General features: G+C 42.3%; 1 protein-coding gene across 1 annotated transcript in view; it reads right to left on the bottom strand.

Annotated features, from left to right (window-relative positions):
- Positions 1-21,233, bottom strand: part of HYDIN (HYDIN axonemal central pair apparatus protein) — a 347,254-nt gene that overhangs the window by 54,811 nt on the left and 271,210 nt on the right. Inside the window, exons 53-61 of the mRNA XM_043599622.1 lie at positions 18,805-18,904; positions 16,730-16,829; positions 14,501-14,669; positions 13,799-14,037; positions 11,567-11,678; positions 5,994-6,198; positions 5,039-5,274; positions 2,967-3,118; positions 2,665-2,854 (exon numbers count right to left, since the gene is read on the bottom strand). Coding sequence (XP_043455557.1) covers positions 2,665-2,854; positions 2,967-3,118; positions 5,039-5,274; positions 5,994-6,198; positions 11,567-11,678; positions 13,799-14,037; positions 14,501-14,669; positions 16,730-16,829; positions 18,805-18,904 — 1,503 coding nt within the window. The remainder of the gene's footprint in view (positions 1-2,664; positions 2,855-2,966; positions 3,119-5,038; positions 5,275-5,993; positions 6,199-11,566; positions 11,679-13,798; positions 14,038-14,500; positions 14,670-16,729; positions 16,830-18,804; positions 18,905-21,233) is intronic.

Here is a 21,233-nt window from a genome sequence, read left to right as displayed (position 1 = left end):
GTATAATAAATCAGTATACAGTTTTAGAAGATAGTAATGCTGGTACCATCATAAACACAACTGAACAATATAAGAAATGAGGTAAAAAGAAGAAAGAAATAGTGACACTACATAGGAAGCTTCTAAGATAAAAAAATAATTTTATGTGTAGATGTAATCTTAGTAAGAAACTATATGGAGGAGTTATATGGGAAAAAATTGACATAAAAAAGATCTAGGTAAATGGATGGGAATTCTAAATGTTGTTCCTGGCAAAGAGCCTAAATACTCTATAAGTAGAAATTCTTCCTGAATAATTCATAGGATTCCCAATTGGATTTTTTTGAGGAATATTATAAAATGATGTCTAAAGTGCATCTCAGAGACTAGATTTGTAAAATTTGTTAATAAAACTTAGAAAAATGGGGAGTGGGTGAGCAGGAATTTATTGACCTAGATGATAGAACATTTTATAAAGCCACAATAATGGAAACAATGCAGGGTGATGGTAAACTAGGTAATGTGGACTCAAAACAACAACAAATTAGACAACAACATCAAGAACAATAAATTTTTTAAAGCATCACAGAGCTGAGAAGATAATGAGGAATAACCACACCAAGATCTGGGAGAGCATGGGAATCCGGACAGGCCAGCCTAAATTTATGGACTGTTTTTGACCTGGACTCAGTCAGGAAGAGGTATGTGGGAGAATGAGCTGTGCTTTTGATGGCCTGTTGGTACTAAGAGGGCAAAAGTCTTGTGAAAGGTGGGGTGTTTTCTTTGCAGTAGATTGCAACTCCAAAGGACTGCCTGATAGCACCAAAGATAGGCTGGATATAAACCAGGCCTCCCAATGGCAACAATCCTGCTCTGAGTCATATACACAATCCAGAAAATCTCAAGCCCTAAAACCAGCTTTAGGTGATGTCCAGTTTATAGGGTCCCAACGTACCTGGAAGAAGCAAATGAAAATTGTCTTTGAAGAAAAATAACAGCATCCTTAGTCTTATTAGGTCTAAATAACTTTTCAAGTATAATACTCAACACATGATTGAAGATAACCAGGCACACAAGGGGAAAGGACAACATGGGCAAAAATGAGCAGGAATAACAGATATCAGAAACAGACCCACAGGGACTTCAGATTTTGGAATTATCAGGTACAGATGGCAAAATGGTTGTGATCACTATGTTCAAGAAATAAAGCTGAGTCTGCCAATTTCAGCACAAAACTAGAAGTCTTAAGAACTGATTATGCATATTTGAAAAGCAGCCTAAATAGAAATTCTAGAACTGAAAGATATAATAACTTAAGAACTTAATGGAAGGTTTAATAGTGAATTAGACATGGCTAAAGAGAAAGTTAAAGAAATTATCCCAAGAAATTATGCAGAAGGGAGTGCAGAGACAAATGGATGGAAAGTAAATATCACATTAAAAATGAAGAAGAAATGGGGGTGCCTGGGTGGCTCAGTCAGTTAAGCGTCCGACTTTGGCTCAGGTCATGATCTCACTGTTCATGAGTTCAAGCACCGCATCAGGCTCTATGCTGACAGCTCAGAGCCTGGAGCCTGCTTTGGATTCTGTGTCTCCCTCTCTCTCTGTCCTTTCCCTACTCATACTGTCTCTCTCTGCCTCTCAAAAAATGAATAAATGCTAAAAAAATCTTTAAAAAATGAAGAAGAAATGGAGATTTCTCAACACAAAGTGAGAGAATTCACCACACCAGCGGAACTGTGGGGGTATTTCTTCATCAGGTAGCAAAGGATTTCAGATGGAAGGTTGCATATCTAGGAGTGAACAGCAATAAAAAAGATAACTATGTGGATAAATCTAAATAAGCCTTAACTGTATAAACTACAAAACCCAACAATATTAGTCATAACATCTTGTAGGGTTTAAAGTATAGAGGGAATCCAAAGCCTCCCAGAAGTTGTCCCTACTCCATCCTTCTATTTTTATGTTCCACTGTTTGTCTACTATCCCCTGTGTTCTCAAGAAGCTGGGGGCTGACTAGTTCCTGTTTATATATGACACTTTTTTCCCCCTTCTGTTCCTTTGTCTTTACAGTCTTCTTTCTCCAGCTGGGATGCACTCACTGTCATACCCCCTTCCTGAAACCTAGTTATCCTGCAATGCCCAGCTTGCATGTCATTTTATAGTGAAATTTTCCTTGATTCCCCTAGATGGGAGAAGATCATTTTTGAAAGTCTTATGGTTCTTTGGATGACACTTACACAGTTTATCACTTTTTGTTTGTAAAATAGAAACATAAATTTAACTGCTGAACCAAAGTCCCTTCAGATGTTGAAACTCTCACCCCTAATGAGGTTTCTTTAGTTTCTTCCTTATTAAAAATGCAATGTTCATTACAGAAAAAAAGTGAAGAGTAAGGAAGATACCAAGAACACCATAATCCTCCTACTCAGCTTAGGGTATATCACTGCACACTGCTTCACACGGTAACTATGAGTGTGCTATCTAATCTGCTTTCCTACACTCCTGGAGGGCAGACACCACAGCTGACTGGGCTCTGCATGTCCCATGTCTTACACAGGCTAACATATGAGGAACATCAAAGAAGTCCTCATAGATCAGGGATGGCAGAGTCCTCAACATCAGAAGTCTTTTTTCTGAATCATTCTTTTCCCTTTCCATCCCATACTTCAACTCCAATGGTACCTGGGCAGGGATGGTGCCATTGTTCTTGAGGATGAGAGGCAGCTTCTCTGACTGACCAAGCAGAAGCCTCTTAAAGAGGAGCAAGGGGTTTCCATTTTGGTTGTAGAGAATTGGTCGCACTACCGTCACCCGCGGGAGGTTTCCTTCCCCGACGATATCAAACACAAGGCTTCGGTTCTTGGTCAGATTGCTGCAGGGAACAGCAAGATGGAGGCCTATCAGCCTGGCATGCCAGGAAGGACATTCCATAGAGGGTGTGGCCTGCAGCCCTGCTGTAAGAGAGGGAGCTGGGGAGCTGGTACCTAGGCAAGCCATCCAAGGTAGCCTCGAAGATACACTGGTAGGTCTGCATGGTCTGCGGGGTAAAGGTCACCGTGGCAAAGGCATATGAGCGGCTGGCAACACACATCTTACTGGGTTCCACATCAAAAATGTCAACGATTCGGGCAATGAGCTGGGGAGGGGGAGCAGGGATCAGTGTGTTAGCTACTTTGCATCAAATAAGACTTACTTCTTATCTCTACTGCCCTTGCTGTAAAATCTTCCTCATCTAAACTCTGTGGTAGACATGCTCCATCCATTTTGTACATAGTCATGCCCCTGGAAGGAATAGCCTAGATACTCTGGGACCCACTCCTGAGCAATAATTAGCTGGACTTGGCTAGACCTATAATATTTGAATCAAACAGGTGAATTAAACCATATCTCAGATAGTGCCCCCCGTCCCCTGCCACCTTTTTCTTTCCCTCTCTCTCAAACAAGTTAAGATGCCCAAAGGTCATTGGTGGTTGCTGATGTGGAGCTGAATTGGAAGCCAGACTAGAGAATAGAACAATGGAGACACCATGAGTGAGTGGCACATGGCCATTGAAAGACAGAGCTTCTGCTGGTCTTCTAAAAGTTGCATTACAGGTGACAATTCCAGTTCCATAGAGCTCTGGCTACATGGTGTGCTCCAACCTTGGTCTCAGGTCTCTGATTTATTGAAGCAAACCTTGCTTGTTTGGGCCATCCTGGGTTGGTTTCTGCTCCTTGCAACTCAAAGAGCTTTAGCTAGAACAACCTCCCACAGCACTTGATCTGTCTCCATCTTGTGGCTGTGTTTTGGGAAGACTGTAGGGACCCCTGGCAAGGCCTCAAAAGGATTTTTGCATTCTTAATGATGGCAAATGGGATTCAAAACTATTTCCTCTTATTTTTAAGCTGAGGGCACAAAGGCTTCTTTGCTCTTTTCAAGGGATATTATGCAAATTAGGGAAGAGGAGAATATGTATGCATATGCCCTGTTAAAAACCTATCATTTAGAAATAAGACTTGCTCACTTTTTATGTTTTTAGTGTGGAATAGAAAGAAAGCTGTCCCTTCGTGTCCAAAAAAGGTCAGAGAGTAATGACTGGATATCATCAGGGCCTGAGAGAAGTCATAAAAGAGATGAGAGAGCCTTTCAAACCCTAACCCTCTGTGGTGACAGTCTCCTGAGACAGCACACACTCTTCTCAGCTCTAGACTAGGCCAACCCTTGAGTTATCTCCCCACCACCATCACCCATGTGAACAATGCCAGCTCTGTGGCACAAGGACCACCTGGGCCAAAATTTCACCTTTGGGCAGAGAACTAAAGGAGCTGAGGTGAGACCAGACAGTATTTGCAGCACATCTGATCGTCTATTGACTAAGCCTCTGTCTTCGTATCCTTAATTTGCTGCTCTATTGTGAGGAAAAAGGACCTCAGTATGGTCTAACTCAGAGAGGAAAGGAGTTTCAAATCTACAGGCCCTGATACAGGCATTTATTATTTACCTTATATGTGGATGAAGCTTGGCTCTAAACCCAGCCCTGTATCCCTAGGCTTCATTTTTCTAACTATAAAATGAGTGTAATAATACAAAGTCTGGTTATACAAACTTTCTGCGAGGATGAAATGAGGCAATAAATGTAAATAATTTAACACTGTGCCTAGAATGCAGCAGGGGTTAACAATTGTTCATCACTTCACCTCACCCTTATACCCTGACATCCCCCTAATCCTCCTTACCAGACAAATGTGCAACTCAAGGCAGCCTCCCTGAGCTGGCACTCATCTTTGGCTCTCCCCACAATGCTTGATCTATTATAGGTATAGGTGGCTGTTTGATGGATGAGAGAGTTACTCATTGGTGTGTACCATTTTAAAACCCAGAGGAGACATCCACTGAGAGAAATGCATGGCTCTTGGCTTAGGGGAAACTTCCCAGTTACCTCATATGATTTCCAGCAGGGCCTGAGAGCCAGATAATCCCCACTCATGTCTAGAGGCTCTAGAGTAGGGTTTCCGAGAGCTCTTTCCATAGCTTCCTGCCAGCTTCAATGGGCCAGGGCCATTTGGGGCTGCTTACCTTGTTGGAGATGGGCTTAACTACAATGTTCACATCACAGGCGATCTTTCCCACATTGCTGATCTTGAACCGAGCCTTGGCCTGATGACCCACCAGGACGTTGCAGAAAATGAACTTGTTCTCATCCTCCACAAACAGCCCCCCACTCTCTATGGTCTGTAGGACATTGAGCAGGCTAGCGCTGTTACAAATCTTGTGCTCCTCAAATATCAAGGCACTGTTGTCAGTCACGAAGGCTGGGGAGTGGAGGGAAGAATGAGAGACGAGCCCTGATAGCCTGGTTCCTGCTTTCTGTAGTTGCTAATTTGAAGATTTGATTCCGATGGAGGACAATCAGGAGAGGTAGGGGAATTCACACAAGAGGGTGGGAGTGATGGCACAAATTCTATCTTCTCTTCTTTTTTTGTATTGCTCTTGCTGGTTATCAGACCCCAACCATATTTTCCTCCCAGTAGTAAGGAGAGGTTAGTTCTAGGATCCGGGGTGGACTTAGGAAAGAAGGGGGCATTTGGCCTATGTTGGTGTGAAGCTGCAGGGAGTCTACAGCAAAACAAGAGGAGTTCTCTCTGTGCTTTACCCGCATCTTGCTGAGTTAAAGTGATAATATGCACAGTCACTGAACATTGTTCTCTGTGTGTATGTTGCCCATGGGGAATGGCCAGGCCATGAGTGGGATTCAGTGTTCCTGGGTCCTGTGCCATATCTCATTACACTGATTCCCAGATAATACTATTCATCTGAGAATCCTGGACCAAACTCAGGAAGACTAGGAGTTTAAAGCTGCACACCTTCTGTCCATGCCTTATAAATCTTTAAGGAAAAATATGGTTGAAGACACCAGAGGAAGTTCTAAGGACCCAGAGGAAGCAGTTCAGCTATATCTGCTAAACATTTGCATGGTTGGTGGAGGGCAAGGTCTTTTAAGGGGGTGCTATCCAATCTGAGTGCCCAGTACCTGGTAGACAGGCTTCTGCCAACAGGCTGTAAGGAATGCCGCCAGGCTGATCTCTTGGGTCTCGGTCAGATATATCGATAGCTATGAATTCCTCACATCTTCCCACGGGGTCAGCCACGCAATCGACAGTGATAACCTGGGTTCCTCCGGAAGGGATGGAGCCGAACCCAGGGTAGATGGTGAACATGCCGTGGGTGAAGCGAGCCTGCAGGAAAGGTTGAGGGGTGAGAGGGATGGGGTGACAGAGTCTGAGCCCTTCTACCAGCGTTGTGAGATGGTGTCAAGAGGGACCAGTTGGTTCTCTCCCCACAGGCTTTCTCTGAACCCTAGCTTTCTTCTGGAGGCAGGGAAGGCCTGGGGAATCTTCAAGGATGGGTTCTCTCAGTGCTTCTTTCTGTGCACATTCCTTCTGACCAATCATGACTGAGTGGGAGCCTAAGGGAACAGACGTATTCCACATTGCACAACTCTTACCCAGAGTGGAATCTGCTGGCAGAGGGGTAGAGACAGAGCACTGGCTAAGGATGTAGACTTTTGAGTCAGACAGTCATGAGTTTGAATCCCACCCCTGCTATAATCTAACTATTTGACCTTGGACAAGTGACTTCTTTGAGTCTCAGTTTATCCATGAAGTGGGGCTAAAGCCCCTACCTTGAATCATTGGCGGCATCAATGAAAAAAATGTGTGTGAAGTACTTAACATAGCATCTGGCACAGAATTAGTGCTCAAAAAATGGGATATTACCACGCACTCCTCTGGTTCTCCCCCCTACCCAGCTTTGTTGAGATGTAAATGACATATAACATTGTATAAGTTTAAGGTGTACAATGAGATGATTTGATACTGATATATACTGCAAAATGATTACCACAATGTTAGTTAATGCATCCATCAGCTCACCTAATTGCCATTTTTTTGTGTGTGAGGAGAATGTTTAAGATCTAGTCTCTTAGCAACTTCCACATGTATAATACAGTACTGTTAACTAGAGTCACCAAGTACATATTAGATTCCCAGAACTTACGCATCTTATAAACTGGAAGTTTGCACCCTTTGACCAACATCTCCCCATTGCCTCCACCACTCCCAACCCCTTGTGATCACATAGGGCTAAGGATAAAACAGGATAATCTCCCCATTTCAAGGTTCTTAATGCAATCATATCAACAAAGTTGATCATCTATCATCAGGGAAATGCAAAAAAAAAATCACAATGAGATATCACCTCACACCTGTTAGAATGGCCATTATCAAAATTAGTATTGTGCACTGTTAGTGGGAATATAAATTGGTGATAAGGAGAAGCTTTGGATAGTAAGAATACAGTTGAGTGTTGTCACAAAGGATCAAGGTCAGACTGAGGGCACAGAAGAGCTGAAATGGATGGACGTGAGTTAGATGTAAGAAAGGGAAGTGGTGGTCAGAGAAAGGAATCTTAGAAGTCAAGAGTTCAGAAGCATCTCAGTTTCTTTTGGTGTGAGATTCAGGGTGTGACCTCGAGAGCGAGTTGCGAAGGTGGGAGAGAGGACAAGATCATTGGAACTAAAAGGTAGGGTCATGGAGGGAGGCCTCTCACTAAAGGCAAAGAAGATACAGTAAGAGAAGAAGGCAAAACAAACAAAAAAACCCAAAAGACAAAAAACAATCCCAAACATATACATATATATAAGAAGGGATGAGAGTTATAGAAACATATGTAGAAAAAATATTATGTATGTTAATTAAATAAAAGGCTTCTGCTGAAGAGGAAAATAGTTGAGAAGACATGAAAAACCAGCATGTAGAAAATTCAATCCAAATGTAATCAATAATTACCAGTGTCCACCTAGTGCAGAATACCTACTTTTTCTTATTTTTGCCTTCAATGCACAAGTGGTGGCTGGAGCTGCAGCAGCCATCTTGGAACCATGAAGAAAAGTCAAGAGAATTTCAAACACCAAAGAGCCTCTAACAACACAAGCAACTGTCTACCTTATCTAAACATACTCTATTTAGAACACTAATGTTGGATTTTCTGTTACTTGCAGCTAAACACCATCCTACATGAGTAAGTCTTTCTCCTCTATGAAGCCTTCAGTGACTTTTAACACCTACCAGGAACAGAACTTTATTTATTCATCTTTCTGGAGCTTCACCCTCCATACACACCTCAATTATAGAATTTACCATGTTGCTGGTCAACTGCTTATTCACCCTCCTTCCTTTATAAGTGTCTAAAATATTTCCTCTACATCCATTTAGAACCATATTAGACAGTGTTATAAATTTTGTTTTAATTGATAAACATTATTTAGAAAACTCAAGAGGATAGGGAAGTATATTGAATTTACACACATAATTGCCTGCCATATTTTTACTTCCTTCTTGATGTTCCATAATTCTTTCGTTTACTATTTATTTTGTGTTTAAAGAAATTCCTCCAGTCATTCTTTTAGGTCTCTCCTAAAAGAGACCCAAATTATTTTACTTTTCCTTCATTTGAGAAAGCTTTAATTTTCCATTCATTTCTGAGGCATATGTTTGCTGGATATAAGATTCTGGCTTCACAATTATTTGCTTCCTGTGCTTGCAAAATGTTTTGCCACTTTCTTCTGGCCCCTATGTTTTGATAAGAAAATCTGCTGTCATTTAAATAGTTTCCCCCTATATGTAAGGTGTCATTCCTCTTTCACTGCTTTCAAGATTTAAAAAAAAGAAAAGTTATTTTTAAGTAATCTCTACACCCAACGTGAAGCTCAAACTTACAACCCCAAGATCAAGAGTTGCATGCTCTACCAACTGAGCCAGCCAGGAGTCCCTGGTTTCCAGATTTTTTTTGTCTTTAGTTTTTAGAAGTTTGACTATGATGTGTGTTGGTATGGATTTATTTAGGTTTGTCCTATTTGGGATTTTCCCAGATACTTGAATCTACAGGCTTACATCTTCTGCTAAATTTGGGAAGTTTCAGTCATCATATCTTTGAGTAACTTTTCATCCCAACCCTACTTCTTATCTCCTTCTGGAACTCTGATGAAAAGGATATTAGATTTTTTGTTATAATTCCACAAGTCCCTCAGGGTCTGTTCATTTTTTTTATTCATTAGACTCAAATAGGCTTTCAAAAGACTCAAAACAGAGTTTATTTTCTCTCTTGTTTAGACTGGGCAGAAAAATGGCCTCTCAAAGATGTCTACATCCTAATCCCTGGAACCTGTATATATATTGCCTTACATGGGGGAAAACTCTGTTGATGATTAAGAACCTTGAGATGGGGAGAGTATCCTGTATTACCTTAGGACCAATGTAATCACAAGGGCCCTGAGATATGGAAGAAGCAGGTCTAACAGTTAGAAGGGGATGTGACTATAGAAGAGGCTGGAGTCATGTGATGTGAGAAATACTTGATCCATTATGGCTAGTTTTGAAGATGGAGGGAGGAAGTTATTAACCAAGAAAGGCAGGTGCCCTCTAGAAACTGGAGAAGGTGAGGTAATGGATTCTCTTCCAAAGTCTCCAGAAAAGGATATACTTTTGCAAACACCTTGACATTAGCCCATTGAGTCCTGTGTCAAGCTTCTGAAGTATACACATAGTGTAAGATAAAATTTGCATTGTCTTAAACCACTAAGTTTGAAGTAGTTTGTTTTGAGAGCAATAGCAAAGAGATATAATACAAAGAATTTCTACTGTTATGTCTTCAAGTTCACTGGGTCTTTCCTCTGTCCCCTCCATTCTATTGTTGAACCCACCAACTGAATTTTAACTTCTGGTTATTTTTTCAGTTCCAAAGTTTCCATTAGGTTCCTTATGTCTTCTCTTCCTTTGCTAAGACTTAACCATGTTTTCATTTGTTCCAAGCATGTTTATAGTTGCTCTTCGAAGCATTTTTATGTTGGCTGCTTTAACATCTTTGTCAGATAATTTTAACAGTCATTTCAGTGTTGACATCTATTAGTTTGAGATCTTCCTAGTTTTTGATATGATGAGTGATTTTCAGTTGAAACCTGGGGAATTTTGGCTATATGAGACTCTGGATCTTACTTAAATCTTCTGTTTGAGCTGGAATTCTCTGACACCACTCTTCCAGGGGAAGTGGGGCACTGGCTCATTACTGCCAGGTGGGGGTGGGGGTACAGATCTCTGACTCAGACTTCTCATAACTGCCAGAGAGGGGTGGCAATTCCCATTTCCCACTGGTCATAGACAGATATCTCCCTGGTGGAGAGGGGTAGGAGTACCTTGCTACTGTTCTGCTGATGCTTTGGGGTAGGGAGGTCCATTGTGGGGCAGGGAGGGATGTCTCATTACCACTGGGTTGGGGTGGAACAAGGCTCCCCAAGTGGTGTCTTTACAATAAAAGGTGGAGGTGGTAGGGGGTAATGAAAGCTCTACCTCCCCACTGGACATTCTCAAACACAACTCTGGAAGAGGTTTGGGACATCTTATGACAGCCTGAATAAGGTATAATTCTAAGCTCCCCACTGGACTTTGCTAGCAGGGGTCATATATGGCCACAGATTTTTCTGTTGTTTGACTATAATAGGTCTTTTTATTTTTTTTAATTAGGCTTCATGACCAGCATGGGGCCAACACAAGGCTTGAACTCATGACTCTGAGATCAAGACCTGAGCTGAGATCAAGAGTCGGATGCTTAACCAACTAAGCCACCCAGGTACTTCTGTAATAGAAAAGTTCTTATGAAAGTTTTCTGTCTTGCTGGGCTGCTCTTTTCCTGGCCCTTTGACTAGTGGGAGCAGGCTTTTGTTGGAGCTTTTTTTGGTTTGTGTCTGTTGATGTTTCTGGGTTGCTGGCTCCTTTTGCACCCAGTTTTAGATATATGAAGTAAAAAGAAATCTCAGGGAACTCACCATTGTGATGTTTGTTAGGTCCCAAGGATCCTAGGTAGTCTGATTTTTTCTCCTCACCTTTTGGTCTCCTATGTTAGTTTTGTATACAATGTGCAGGGTTTTTAGTTGTACTTAGTTGGGCAGAATAAAGAAAAGTATGTTTATTTCATCTTATTAGAGAAGTCTTAAAATCTGCTTTTATTTAAGTCTGTCCACATGGGTTTCTGTTTTGTTTTTGTTTTTTTTTAAATGTTCATTTATTTTTAAGACAGAGAGAGACAGAGCATGAACATGGGAGGGTCAGAGAGAGGGAGACACAGAATCTGAAACAGGCTCCAGGCTCTGAGCTGTCAGCACAGAGCCCGACGCGGGGCTCGAACTCACAGACCGCGAGATCATGACCTGAGCCGAAGTCGGCCGCTTAACCGACTGAGCCACACAGGCGCCCCATCTGTTTTTTTATTAACAAATGATTCTTGATTAAAATATATATGAAAACCTGAAACTTAATCTTAAGGCAATAAGGAGCCAATGAGGGTTGTAAAACAAGAGAGGATATCCAAATTAAAAGTCAACACCTTGCCGTAAAATGAAAGTAATATTTCAATATAACTAGAATTCCTGCCACCGTGGGTTCATTCAAATCCCTCTAGCCTAGGGGGGTATTTGTTGCAAGAACTAGTCAGGAGAAAACTAGTTGGGAGGCAGGCTTACAGGGCTTCTGTGACAAGGAAAAGGGTGCTCACCTGGTTTGTGATGTTTATTTCTTTCTGAACAGTATCAGAGAGCTTGGTTGCTTTGGAAGGGCCAGTCTTGTAGAAGCTTTCCCGCGATCTTGCATGTCTAACATGGCTGGTTCTGATTAAAGAAGCAGGAGTATACCTTCAGGTTGGGGTGGTGACATTCAGTACCACTTGTCTGCTAATTGTAAGGTCCCTTGTCCTAAGAATGAAGGAGGCAGCCAAGGGAGCATCTGGGGGGGGGGGGGGTCAGCCTATTTATCATTAACCAACCTCACTGAATAATTATAAGAAAACTATATAGTAATTATACTTATTAACTATGATTCACAAGGACATGAACAGTACTGCAAGAAAATAATAATTTTTAAATGTTTACTTGACTTCACTGGGAAGCAGTGTGTGAAAATTATTTATGGAAAATCATTTGCGGAAAAATCTTTTACTTGATCTTACTTAAAAAAAAAAGAAATGTCAAATAGACTTAAATTCTGTCCCTTTTCTTCATATTTATAGTCATGATGCTTTTAAACTGAATTTATGCAATAGCTCAAATACAGGATTCTGGCTGCTGTTCACTTCATTTGAAGCTAGTTTACCCATTAATTAGCTTGTCTAGATGCCAGTTAACCTACAATGTCAAATGTATTTGAGGTACAATCTTAGACTTTTGAGAGCTTTATATAATTTGAGCATTCACTTGCATAATGGCCAAAACAACAATAATTCATCCCCCTTTGAGTGTTTTGCATTAAATTTGTACACACTTAAACGAAAAACAATTAAAATTAAAAACACTGTATGTTAACTAACTTGAATTTAAATAAAAAACAATTTAAAGAAAAATACAATTACATCATAATATCTGTCAAAGGTATTGAATTATTGTAAGATAAATGATAAAAAAATTAAGCTGAAATTAAATTTGGAAGAAAGAAAGTTTAAATAGCTTAACCCCAGATTTCTTAATACATGCAAGCTTAGCCAAAATGGAAAAACATATCTACAAAAATACAAAACAATTACAAACAGTGGATGTCTGATTTAAAACAATTACTTGTAAAGTCAATTTTAAATTAATTAATTAGGGGGTCAATTAATTAGTCGGGACAAAGTGCCTCAAAAATTGGTAAAACTATGCTTAATTTGCCAAAAAAAGATGATCATCAAATAAAAGACAAAAGCACTCAAAAAGGTAAATTGTTTTAGTGAATTGATTAAGAGCTGCCTTTTGAAGAATACAGACTTTTGCCATTGGAACAGCTATTAAGTTAGCTCTTGTTATACCGGGTCTTCACGTGGAGAAGGTAAAAACAGTCCCGGCAGACTGAATGCCGCAGCACGCGTCTCCAGTCTACATTTCCAGGGTACCTTTTGCCATCCCCCACATGAAGCACCGCTATGATGTATTTTGATTTAGCTTGCGGTTATAATAGTCCCCCGACATCTTACAATAAAGAGGACACTGACTTACTGGGAGTCTTGTAGCACACACGAGAAGCATGAGGACAACAGACACAACCCCAAGGAGAAGGCGTACATCTGTTCAATTAAATTTACCTTAGATCTGACAGCAGTTAGAAAGCATATGAATCTGGAATCTGAGATGTGGGTTTAGAACTGAGATCTACTGGTGATTTCTTGCATAATCTTGGATGAGCCATTTCTAAATCTTAGTGACCTCAGCTCCACAAAAGGGGATTGGGTGAATTTAATGTTTTATTTATTTTTTTTAAAAAAATTTTTTTTTTCACCGTTTTTTTATTTTTGGGACAGAGAGAGACAGAGCATGAACGGGGGAGGGGCAGAGAGAGAGGGAGACACAGAATCGGAAACAGGCTCCAGGCTCCGAGCCATCAGCCCAGAGCCTGACACGGGGCTCGAACTCCCAGACCGCGAGATCGTGACCTGGCTGAAGTCGGACGCTTAACCGACTGCGCCACCCAGGCGCCCCTAATGTTTTATTTATTTTTGAGGGAGACAGAGTGTGGGTGGGGGAGGGGCAGAAAGGGAGGGAGACACAGAATCTGAAGCAGGCTCCTGGTTCTGAGCTGTCAGCACAGACACCTACAAACCATGTGATCATGACCTGAGCAGAAGTCAGATGCTTAACTGACTGAGCCACCCAGGAGCCCCGGGGATTGGGTGAATTTAGATGAAATATATGAAAGCTCTTTGTAAAATGTAATGTACTAAGTAACCAGGGAATGGCATGAGTTAAGTGAATACTCGTCTTACATTTTCTTTTGATGAATGGGGCTCTCCCCCATCAGCCTATAAAGGGCGTATCTGAAGTCAGTAACACCTTGATTTTCTATGGTGAAGGTGGTGCTTCTCCGAGTGCCACAGATCAAAGCTCCAAAGTTGATGATGGAGGAGGGGCTGATGTTGTATTTGGAGTACACTGCATTCACAGAAAACTTAATTGGGATGCTGGCAATGATTTCACCCCCTTCTGTGATGTTGGGCTCAATAATCTAGAAGGGAGGAAGGAGTGGGAAGATGTTAGCCATTATGCTCCAGAATTCCCATGACTACCTACTCCATTCTCTACTTTCATCATTGAAAGCCAATCTCATTCTTTTTTTTCATTCTCTTTTTATTATTGCAACAACAATGTTAGCGAAAACTAATATTACACTTACTACGTACCAGCCGTGGACCAACAGGGACCGACTTTACCTACTCCTTCACTTCTCTGCTCTTGTTTTGCATTTGATGACTGAACTCAGCTCCTTTGGTGCTCCTCAAAGATCAGGGGCTATATTTCCTGTCTGGGACTCTAGATTCCTGATGACTTTGCACACCTCCCTCCTGACCTACTCTTGCCTGCTAGCTAGGGACCAATCCCTAGAGCATGTATTAGATCACGTACTCTTCTTTCCAAAATGAGTCCCACAATCCTGCCACTGAGTGAATCCTCCCTTTGAGCTGTTGTACCTGACAGCGCAGAATTGGCTGGTGCTCAATCTTCACTTCCTTTTTTGCACGAAATGACACCTGGACATTTGTGGGCTTTTCCATTGTGGTCAGTGAGCCCTTTTTGGGTAGGACTGAGATCATGGAATTTACATTGGTTGCCAAAATCCCTAAGGAGTCCACAGAAAAGCTGAAAGATAAGAATAAAAGGTCAGTTTAAGTCATTATGGGGAACCCATGACACTAGAGAGGAGATAGACTGTTGAGTGTCGGCCATGTCCCTGGCCCTGCTTAAGCATGGTGTCTGGAAGTGCCCACTGTACTCTGTATGTTCTGACCACCCCTCCACAGCCAGGATAGATGAGGCCAGAGATTGGTGCATGAGGCAAAGACAGCCATCTGTAGCCTGAGGTCAAGAGGTGCCTTTGCAGGATATCTTTGCCCAACAGAGATGCTTGATGCTAGATAAGGATCAACTAAATTAATTCATCTCTCTGTCTCTCTGTCGCTCTTCCTCCCCTCTCTGTGACTGTATGCAGCACATACAGAGGGAACAGTGATGCAGAAGCCAGGGGATCTAAGGAAGGAGAGAAAGCAGGGGTAGAAGCCATTTAACAGGGATGCTTGGAAAGGGAGGCAATGGCCCAATGGGGGTGAGGTGCGAAGCCACAGAGAGCAGCTGGCTCATGAGAATGGCAGAGGGACTGGAGCAGAAGCAAGGAACTTAAGCTGAGGCAGGACACCTGGAGTTGTCATGGGGACCTCAACGTCACCCCCATGCTCCAGGAGGCCTGGTGGCTCTACTGCTGCACACCTGGTACCTGAGTTTCCTCCCTTCTCCGCACAGCCTTCCAGTGAATTTTGATCACCTGTTCCATCCTGAAGGTGACTGTTTCATGTAACCTCAAAGAGCAGAGCTAACGCCCCAATGATAACCTACAACAAAACTCACCAACAGGCAAGACTCCATTCAGCACTAATTCCAAGGGGACAGTGGCTTTCTTTTAGCTTTTATCTAAATTTACATTTCAATTTATGAGTCTAGTAATGGTAGCCCTGAGGCAGGACCTCTCTCACATCACTGTTCTGTCAGCTGAAATGAAACTATCATGAGTACACTGAATTCCTTCTAAGTCAGTGAGGGGGAAGTCCCTTTATCAACTGCAGTTTTTCTAGGGGGCAGGATAATTGTCCAGAGAATAGATTGTAGACTGGCCACAGGTGCTGGCACTGCCCCCAAAGTTTGTGTGACCCTGCCTGAGTGACCTTCTCCCTTCCCCACCCTTTTCTCTCTGAGAAATCTCAGATTTAGTGTTTCTTTTTTTTTTAATATATATATATTTATTTTTGAGAGAGAGAGTGCAAGCAGGCAGGGGCAGAGAAAGAGACACATGCAGAATCTGAAGCAGGCTCCAGGCTCTGAGCTGTCAGCACAGAGCCCGATGGGGGGCTCAAACCCATGAACCCATGAGATCACAACCTGAGTTGCAGTCTGAGGCTTAACCGGTGAAGCCTTGTGTTTCATTTTTAAAATTATTTATTTATTTATTTTTTAAAATTTGAATCCAAGTTAGTGTCATAATGATTTCAGGAACAGAATTTAGTGATTCATTACCTACGTATAACACCCAGTGCTCATCCCAAGTGTCCTCCTTAATGCCCCTTGCTTATTTAGCCCATCCCCCCACCCAACCCTGCTCTAGCCACCCTCAGTTCTTTGTATTTAAGAATCTCTTATGGCTTTTCTCCCTCTCTATTCTTATATTAGTTTTGCTTCCTCAAGAAAGAGCACAAGCTGGAGCTCTATTCCACCAGGCCACCATTTGGATTCCAGAACACAGTGGTTCTTAAAATTAAAAAAGAAAATAGGAAAAATCCCTTTCTTCACATGCAGTCTTAGGTGGAATGCTGCCTTATGAGACAGATAGGAGCCAGCTGAGTTCCCTATCCCCAGTCTCTCCCTCCACCCCCAGGACCTCCCCTCACCTTCACCCAACCTCTCCCTCTGAGTCTCCCTCCCACCCCTGGACCCCTGTGGCTCTGGGTGCATTCAGAGGACCCTGAAGGACCCCTGTAAAGCCACAGAGTTGAGAGCCTCTGCTCTCAGGAGCTGAAATCCCATTCGTTTGAAGCCCGAGTGAGGCTCAAAGCAGAGATGGTTTTTATGATTTCCCCAGTCAAGGTTTTTTTTGTATCTCCCAGACCGTGAGTGGATGGGGATGACCATGTGACCGATGGTTTTCAGGTTACCTGAACATGATCTCATATTTCCCACGGTTCTTCAGCTGCAGGGGCTGCTTCACCTCTTCCATGACCTTCACAATCCCGAAATCGAGGCCTCCTTCAGCTCCTGCAGAAGCCAGGGCCCAGGGTGGGGAGGATGAGTGGATGGCACAGGGGTGAGAAGCAGGGGAACTCCCTATTGAAGTTCACGTGGAAAATTCACGGTGACAAGTTCAGAGGATTTGTTTTCTGAAAACACTGTGGCTAAAAATACCTCGAGTAATTGACTCTCAGCCAATAAACAATAGACACTGCTCTTGAGCCCAGTTCAAGTTGGGTGGCTCCCCCTGGTTTCCATCTTAGGACCACTGTCCTTCCTTTCATGCTTTCCACTAGCTAAAACTTCTGCTATTAAAAATTTTTTTTTTGCATCAAGTGTATAATATACATATTTAGAATATTACATATAAATTTGTATTGTTTTACTCAGCATTGCATCATAAGCATGTCTCCACATAATTGAAAACCTCATAAATGTGATCTTGATGGTTATATGTATACCATGATAGGCTGTTCTATAACTTAAAATATTATTTCTATAATAATAATATTCCATTCTTAATAGACATTTAGGTTATTTCCAATCTTCCATTATTACAAATAATGCTGCAATAAATATCTTTGTACATAAGGCTAATGACATGTGGGTGCACATGTGGCTCTTGTGTTCTATGCATCCTGCTGAGAAGGAGACCAGTCAGAAAAGGGAGAAATAATGGAGAACTGCATGCTAAAAGGGAGGGATCTAACCTGGGTGTTAGGGCAGTAGAATGGGCAGAATGATGCCCTGTGCCCCCGGAAGGTGTCCATGTCCAATCCCCAAATCTGTGAATATGCTAATTTACATGTCAAAGGAGAATTATGGATGGAATTAAGGTTGCTAATCATCTGACTTTAAAAAATAGAAAGATTGTCCTGGATTCTCTGGGTGGGCCCAATGTAATCACAAGGACCCTTAAAGGAGACAGAAGTGGGAGAACTAGAGAGATGGTGGCGTGAGAAGGACCTGGCCCAACGTTGCTGGCTCTGAAGATGGAGGAAAAGGACCATGACCCAAGGGATGCAGGCAGCTCCTAGAAGCTGGAAAAGGCAAGGAAATGGATTCTCCCTCAGAGCTCCCAGAAATGAGTGCAGCTCTGCCAACACCTTGATGTTAGCCCAGGTAGATCCGCTTTGGATTTCAGAACCACAGCACTGTAAGCTGATAAATTTGTGTCGTTTTAAGCCACAATGTTTCTGGTAATTTGTTACAGCAGTGATAGAAAACTGTTGAAATTTTTAATTTAGGTTAGGTTTAAATTTAGGTTAACACAGGTTGGAAGACAGGTACTTACTCTAAGATGACTGTTCAGAAAAAAGCTCTGCAAACTTTCTACTAATGGCCACCCCTCATCATCTCCCATTAGAGAAATTAAGATTTGTAGTAATGTTGCTAACATTACTTGAGGATTTGCATTACAATCGACTGAAATTCCACCCCCTCCCCAACATCCACTAGTCTTCCTCTACATAAGAAATATACTAAGCGATGATTCACGGGAAACTGCCCCCAAAACCAAGAGTACACTGTATACACTGTATGTTAGCCAACTTGACAATAAATTATATTTAAAAAAATACTTAGTTTGAAAATAAAAAGAAACATACTGTACTATCAGAGAAAGACAAATACCATACGATTTCACTCATGTGGAATTTTAGAAACAAAACAGATGAATATATGGGAAGGGGGTGGGAAGAGAAGAGAGGGAAACAACCCACAAGAGAATGTTAATGATAGAGAACAAACCAAGAGTTGATGGAGGAAGTGAGTGGGGGATGGGCTAGATGGGTGATGGGTACTAAGGAGAGCACTTGTCGGGATGAGCGCTGTGCATTGTATGTGTATGTAAGTGATAAATCACTGAATTCTACCCCTGAAACCAATATTGTACTGTATATTGGTTAACTAAAATTTAAATTAAAAAAAAAAACAAACAAGAAATATACTGCACTGAAAGATGTGACTTCCAAACACCCATTCCTTGAAGAGGTCAACAGACCTTTGGGAAAGGTGATGTCCAAGGCAACGTCATAAGACTCTGCAAAGACCATGATGTTTTCAATCTGAACAACACCAACAAGATTGTCTGCATCTAAAACCTGTTGGGATAAGAGAAATTCTTGAGTAAAAGCAAGATCCACAGGATGCTTGGAGCTTGAACTATGTACCATGCAGTGGGAATGATGGAGAAGGAGGCATGGTGTAGAATATTTATAAGATGTATTTAGCTTTGGACTTCAGCGAGCATTTGGTATGATTAGTATACTCATAACATCCTCTGGGAAGTGCCAGTGTAGACAATAAATATAAGAATGGGAAAAAGGACCTGTATTTTTCATCTTGTCCACTTATGGGTTTTAAATATTTGCATGATTGCCACTACATTATTGAAGTTGGGGTTGTGAGTATACACTGCAGAAAAGTGCTCTTTGGAATATTTATTTATTTATTTATTTATTTATTTATTAGAGAGAGAGAGAGAGAGAGAGAGAGAGAACAGGGGAGAAGGGCAGAGGGACAGGGAGAGAGAGAATCTTAAGCAGGCTCCATGCCCAGCACAGAGCCCCAAGACTGGTGTTTAAAACATTGACCTGGGTGCTGCAGCCAGTTAAGCGTCTGACTCTTGATCTCAGCTCAGATCATTGTATCTCATGGTTCATGAGTTCGAGCCCCATATTGGGTTGTATACTGATGGTGCAGAGCCTGTTTGAGATTCTCTCTCCTTCTCTCTGCCCCTCCCCTGCCTGTGCTCTCTCTCTCTTTCTCTGTCTCTCAAAATAAAAAAATAAACTTAAAAAATGCTGACTTTCATCGTCTGATATTCATACACTACAATTGTTGATTAAATGAATCTATCAGTATCTGTGTTCAGCTATCTTAAGGACTGTCATAGGTATGTGATAATAGAGATTAGATCCAGTGAGTGGACCCCAAAGTAGCAACAGGATTAACTCATGTAAATTACAGTTGGAAATATGAACTCAACCCAAGGAAGAATTAATAGTCAGACCTGTTCCAAGGAAAATCAGGCTGCTTTGAGTATTCGTAAGTTTTCTATTCCTACAAGTATTCAAAGAGAAGCTTGGATAATCCCTTGATTATCCTTGATTGCTGCGGAACTGATTCAAGCATCAAAAGTCAGTGGCATTCATTCATTCGTTAGTTCATTTTACAGATTCTACTGAGTACCTTCTCCGTATAGGCCTGTCCTAGGCACTGGGGGCATGATGGGGTAGTGGAATGAATGGTGGCCATGTATTAACCCCTGGAACCCAGGAAAGTGACTTTATTTGGAAAAGCCTTTGCAGATGTAATTGAGTTAAAGATCCTGAGGTGAGATCTTCCTGGATTATCTGGGTGGGCCCTATACCTAATGACAAATGTCCTTATAAGAGACAGAAGAAGAGGAAATGCAGACAGAAAAGGCCATGTGAAGACGGAGGCAGAGTTAGAGAGATGCAGCCACAAGCCCAGGAACACCTGGAGCCACCAGAAGCTGGACGAAGCAAGGAAGGATCTTTCCCCCAGAGTCTTCAGAGGGAGTATGACCCTGCAGACTCCTTGATTTCAGACTTCTGGCTTCCAGAACTGTGAGAGAATAGATGTGTGTTGTTTTAAGCCACTTAGTTTGTGGGCATTTGTTTACGTCAGCCCTTGGAAATGAATACAGATGATGAGCAAGTCAGGCAAGATCTTGCCCTGATGGAGTTCACATAAGAAAGTAGAGAAAGAAACAGGATATCTGAAAGGGGGAGATGCTCTGAAGGATAGAAGACAGGGCCAGTGATCGCACATAACAGGAGATTACCTTGATGCGGTGACTAGGGGAACCCAGTTGGAGCAGTGCTGTTTAGCGGACCTCACGGAGCCTGGGGGTGACATTCTTGGCAGGGTTGCTGCAAGGCCAAAGGCCTGAGGCAGGAAAAAGCCAAGAGACCACATGATGGAGTCTATGAGTGAGAGCGAGGTTGGATACTGAGGCAGGCAGGGACTGAGAAGCAGGGGATCCTGGGCTCTATCCTCACTACAGCTGGAGCCAGCAGAGTGCTGCTGGAAGGAGAGGGGCCTGACCTGACTGACCCAGATGGGGAATGGGCCTCTGCCAAAGTCCAGGCGAGAGATGCGATAGACAGCCTGGGCGAGGGTGGCAGCAGCAGTGAGGGCAGAGGAGCGGGCAGGTGGGAGGTATCCTGGGAGACAGAACTAACAAGACTTGGAGGAGGACGGGGCCGGACACAGGCTGTCATGGAAAGGAGGGAATCAAAGATGGTTCTTAGGTGTCTGTTGGGAGCACTTGGGTGAAAGGTGATGTTTATGGAGACAGGGATCTAAGCAGTGACTGGGTTTGGGAGTGTGAAATTAGGAATCTCATGCTTACAAAGGGATAGTAACACCATCAGTCAGTCACTCACTCTGCATTGAATGAGT

Source organism: Prionailurus bengalensis, chromosome E2, assembly GCF_016509475.1.
Source record: "Prionailurus bengalensis isolate Pbe53 chromosome E2, Fcat_Pben_1.1_paternal_pri, whole genome shotgun sequence".
Lineage (NCBI taxonomy): Eukaryota > Metazoa > Chordata > Mammalia > Carnivora > Felidae > Prionailurus > Prionailurus bengalensis.
This window is presented reverse-complemented; position numbering and strand designations above follow the sequence as displayed.